This window comes from Oppia nitens, unplaced genomic scaffold, assembly GCF_028296485.1.
Source record: "Oppia nitens isolate AA-2021 unplaced genomic scaffold, nextdenovo-longstitch-racon4-pilon3 scaffold42_pilon_pilon_pilon, whole genome shotgun sequence".
Classification (NCBI taxonomy): domain Eukaryota; kingdom Metazoa; phylum Arthropoda; class Arachnida; order Sarcoptiformes; family Oppiidae; genus Oppia; species Oppia nitens.
In genome coordinates this window covers 303,731-308,629 of record NW_026533224.1, presented here as the reverse complement: position 1 = coordinate 308,629, position 4,899 = coordinate 303,731, and the positions used below count along the sequence as shown (strand labels likewise).

The 4,899-nt window shown below is 30.4% G+C and overlaps 1 protein-coding gene across 1 annotated transcript; it reads left to right on the top strand.

Annotated features, from left to right (window-relative positions):
* The first annotated feature begins 220 nt into the window (after positions 1-220).
* On the top strand, positions 221-4,654 carry LOC128959188 (cytochrome P450 307a1-like). The gene is made up of 6 exons (XM_054305128.1): positions 221-406; positions 474-737; positions 1,282-1,543; positions 1,964-2,128; positions 3,477-3,970; positions 4,039-4,654. Exons 1-6 carry the CDS (start codon positions 268-270, stop codon positions 4,473-4,475), a joined length of 1,761 nt encoding a protein of 586 aa, XP_054161103.1. The 5' UTR covers positions 221-267; the 3' UTR covers positions 4,476-4,654.
* The last annotated feature ends 245 nt before the right edge of the window (positions 4,655-4,899 follow it).

Genomic DNA, 4,899 nt, shown 5'->3' with positions numbered 1-4,899 from the left:
ATTTTTTTATAATAAAAAAAACTATTAAACTATACATTACTTTCTAATAGTTAAAGTTATTTCATATTCAGTATTAAAAAAAACGAAAAACTTTTTCTGTTTAATATAATAACTATTTGTTTTAGTAATCATTTAAAATCTAATCGTTTAAATTGTTTTGACTAATAGTATCAACAAAAATATATATATATATTTAAAAAAAATCTTAAACTTTGTGCAAAAATTAATTAATTAATTTTTTTTTAAAAACAAAAAACAGTGTCAGCTATGAGTGATCATCAATATAATAATAAATATGATATGAATTTTATTATTAATATATTGATTACTATTGTGCTATTAATTGCTACAATTATATTGACATTTTGGAAATCAATTTTCGGTGTCAATCGAAAATGTTTGAAAAGTTAGTAATGAATTCAATAATAATAATTTAATTAAATATTAATTTTCAATTGAATTCAATCCATTAGGTCGGCCACCGTCGCCACTATGTCTGCCAATTGTCGGACACATGTATCTGATGGCCAAACACAACGACAATCCGTGGCGCGGTTTCAATGAACTGAGAGGAAAGTATGGTAATATAGTTGGTCTAAAATTAGGACAAATCAAAGCCGTATTGATATCGTCGGCCGATTTGATGCGCGAAGTATTGCTGGTCAAGGGTGACATATTTTGCGATAGGCCATCATTTTTTAGGTATTCCCTTATATTTGGTCGGGACAAAAACAATGGTATGTTATATCTATCTATATATATATATACATATATATATATACTGTATATATATATCCTTAAAATATATATATCTAATATATAAACTAACATTAATTATAATATAACTTTCTCTCTCTGTCTCTCTCTCTCTCTCTCTCTCTGTCTCTCTCTCTCTGTCTCTCTCTCTGTCTCTCTCTCTCTGTCTCTCTCTCTCTCTCTCTCTCTCTCTCTCTCTCTCTCTCTCTCTCTCTCTCTCTCTCTCTCTCTCTCTCTCTCTCTCTCTCTCTCTCTCTCTCTATCTATCTCTCTCTCTCTCTCTCTCTCTCTCTTAATAATCATCAAAATTCAATCACTTATTAGAAATATATAAATTAATAAAAAAATCTCATTTAAATTGGTTTTTAAAAATAACAATATCTATAATAATAATATAAAATAATGTTTAAATTAGTAGTAAAATAGCAATAAAAACATTGGTATTAATTAATGAAACAAATAATACATGTATAAATCTAAATCTAAATTATTTTTTATAATCATCGACACAATCAATCAATATAGCGCTGGCACTGTGCGACTGGTCGGACATACAAAAGTTTAGGCGATCGATGGCTCAGTTGGGTCTTATACCGAAGTTTGGCTCACATTTCTATAGACAACTGGCCAAATGTATTGAAAGTGAAATACAATTAAAAATTGTTGGACTACTGGATGAAAGTCATAGTAAAAAAACTAATAGTAATACTGTAGTAATAAATCTAACCAAACGAGACGTCCTTATCATGTGTGCCAACATTTTCATTAAATACTTGTGCACTAAAAAGTAAGTTATAATTTATTTATGTATTTATATTTAAGTAATTATTATTATTACTAACAATAATTTAATAACTTTTTTCTATCCCCTACTACTACTACTACTTCTACTACTACTACTATATTACACATTATATATCAAATAGTATTAACCAAAAAATAAAAATTATTTATAAAACTAAATAATAAAAACGATTCTCACATTTGTTAAGTAAATTATTTGACACATTAGCTAATGACTAGAATTTTAAGTTTTAAAAATTATTTAATTATTTTTTTTGGTAGAAAATAATATTTATTATTAACATTTGATTTGATATATAACTTATATAATAATAATAATAATTTATATATCCTGTATAATATCCTAACCGGTAATAGTTAATCAAATTAATTAATTATTTTTTTTATTTTTGATTTATTTTAGACCTTCAAGTGATTGTAAAAAATTTTTGGCCGCCGTTGACGACTATGACTATATCTTCTATGATGTTAACCAATGTTATGCCATTGATTTCCTACCGTTCCTATCGGTTCTGGGTCTTCATCGACAGTATCTCAATAGTGTTGAACAATCGGCACTTAGTTTAAGGTATTTATAGAAATAATATAAATAATAAACTTTTATTTGTTGTTTATATTTGTTTTTTTTAAAAAAACTAACTCTTTGTGTACAAGTTTTTTTGTTAGGATATATAAATTTTTTTTGTTAAAACAATTTATAATAACAAACAAAAAAAATCTTTATTATCTATAAATGATTTTTTTTTTGTTTTGTTTAGTGATTGCAAAGTTTGATGGCATTTCTGGTTTTACAAGAGATTTATCTTATATATAGTTAGAGAGAGAGAGAGAGTATAGTATAGTATAGAAACGGGTTATTTAGGATAACAGTGCCTATGCCTATGTTGTTGTACAGTAGCCTATCTAGTAGTGTTGAGCCCCTAGTATTTATTTTATTTTATTTTTTGGGGGTGACCTTTCACATACTGTAGTCACAGCACCCGGTCAAACCCCGACTGTGTCACTAGCCTTGTATGAGAGACTGAGAGAGAGGGGATCAGTAGTTTAGCGGGTAGTTTGTGTGTGTGGCTATCAGTTTTGAATATTTAAAAGACTAGTTTATAGAGAGAGAGAGTAAGAGAAAGTAAGAGAGAGAGAGAGAGAGAGAGAGAGAGAGAGAGAGAGAGAGAGAGAGAGAGAGAGTAAGAGAGAAAGTGAATTGAATGTCAAAAAAAATGTTTGAAAAAAGTTTTCTCTAATTATTTTTAATAATCACTTTCTCTATCTATCCTAAAATAAATAATTCATGCCTCAAAGGGACAGTTGTCTTTTATTTTTAAACTATCCAACAAAAAAAACTATCCAACAAAAAATGCCAACAAGACATCTGATCACTGATACCACATACCGGTTCACTACCACTACCCAATAAGGGTTGATACCAATCACCCTAACCTCCTATACCTTAACAAACAAATTTATTGCTCATATTATTAGACTTTAAAAAATTTACAGTTTTTTTTGTTTTATTAGTTGAAATACTATTTATTAAACTAAAAAAAAATTTAAAAAAATTGTAAAACTGTATACAAAAAAATTAGGTATTTTTAGACACACACATATAAAAAATAACTGCATATAATATATACGTTAGGGACCCCCCCCCCATTGAGTTGTCTACGATATACATACTGTACAAATTTTTATAATATTAAATATTATAATTAGATTTAAAAAAAAAAAAATAAATTTTAAAATGTTTGACAGTCAATGCAAAAATATGGTAATTACTGTTTGATATACAATTAATAACATATTATACTATATATAGAGGAGGGGTGGGTGTGTGTGTGTGTGTGAGGGGAAGGGACTAACAAATCGCATATATTATTGACTTATATATGAATATATATATTAAATATATTATATAATAATAGGAATTACGTGGAAAAAGAGTTGATTGCCGATAGACTTGTCGACACAATTGATAGACTAGAGTCCAGGGGGTCGTCGGCGGCTTCGGGTAGTGTCGTCAACAACGATGATGACGACGATGAGGACAACACCGATACGGACAACTGTCCGACCGATTTCCTGGAGCTAATGCTTGAACACTATGTGGAAAACCCCTCATCGGCAATGTCGTGGCCAATCATGTTGTACGAAATGGGCGATCTGGTTGGCGGCCATTCGGCAGTCGGTAATCTATTGATGCGATTGTTGGGTTGGGTAGCCCTGAATGAACGGGTACAACAGGAACTGTATGAGGAAGCTGTCCGGGCATTGGCCAAACAGCCCAATGATGATCGGCTGATACGGCTGGATCATCGGCCACTGATGCCCGTGACTGAGGCCAGTATATTGGAGACCTTGAGGCTAACATCGTCGCCGATTGTACCGCATGTTAACCGAGAGGATACGACACTTCAAGGTAAGGGATAATTATTTTTTCAAAAATATATTTAACCGGTTATGTCATATATATATATATATATATAGGTTATGACATCGAAAAGGGAACAATGGTATTGTTCAACACCTACTACTTGAATATGTCGGATAAGTATTGGTCGGAACCCCAGGAGTTTAGACCCCAACGTTTTGTATCGAAATCCTACGGTAATGCCAGTCATATAAGCAAACCGGACCACTTTTTCCCGTTCAGCTCCGGCCGTCGGTCGTGTTTGGGCTATAAAATGGTCCAAACAATAGCGTTTGCCGCACTGGCCAATCTGGTACTTAATTTCCAGTTGACTCCCGCCACCGAATCAACTACCGGTGCCGCCGCCGATTCAGGAGCCGATAAAATCCGTAGCCAATTGGCACCAAAAGGTTGTCTGGCATTGGATTTATCAGACAATTGCTTTCAAGTGGCTCTGAGTCCAAGGCCTACCACCACTACCACTACCACTAACACCACCACAAGCTTATCATAAATAATAATAATAAGAGACTGTATGTGTGTATGTCATGTGAAGAGGAACCTCCGATTTTTTTTTAAAAAAAAAGTTTTAGTTAATAGTTGTTATAAATAATAAAATTTTTTATTTTAGCTAACTTTCCCTCAAATAAAATATCACACATTTAGTACAGTATATAATAATAATTTGAATGCAACGACACTACTAAATGTCATAAATTATTTTATATATATTTAAACACTTGACTATATTATAGATTATGATTTTTTTTTTGAAATTAAATTTAATTAAAATACTGGTTTTGGTTTTTAAAAATATTATATTAATATCAATTTTTTTAAAATTTAGCAGTTATTATATATTTATTAAAAAAATTATCTATTAATTTTGACAGTACATTATAATAGTAATAATAATAATATACAATTTACAAATTTAA

Coding starts and splice junctions, on each gene's coding strand:
- LOC128959188 (XM_054305128.1), top strand. CDS start 268: ATGAGTGATCATCAATATAATAATAAATATGATATGAATTTTATTATT. Junction 1,544..1,963: donor AAATACTTGTGCACTAAAAA/GTAAGTTATAAT, acceptor GATTTATTTTAG/ACCTTCAAGTGATTGTAAAA. Junction 2,129..3,476: donor CAATCGGCACTTAGTTTAAG/GTATTTATAGAA, acceptor ATATAATAATAG/GAATTACGTGGAAAAAGAGT.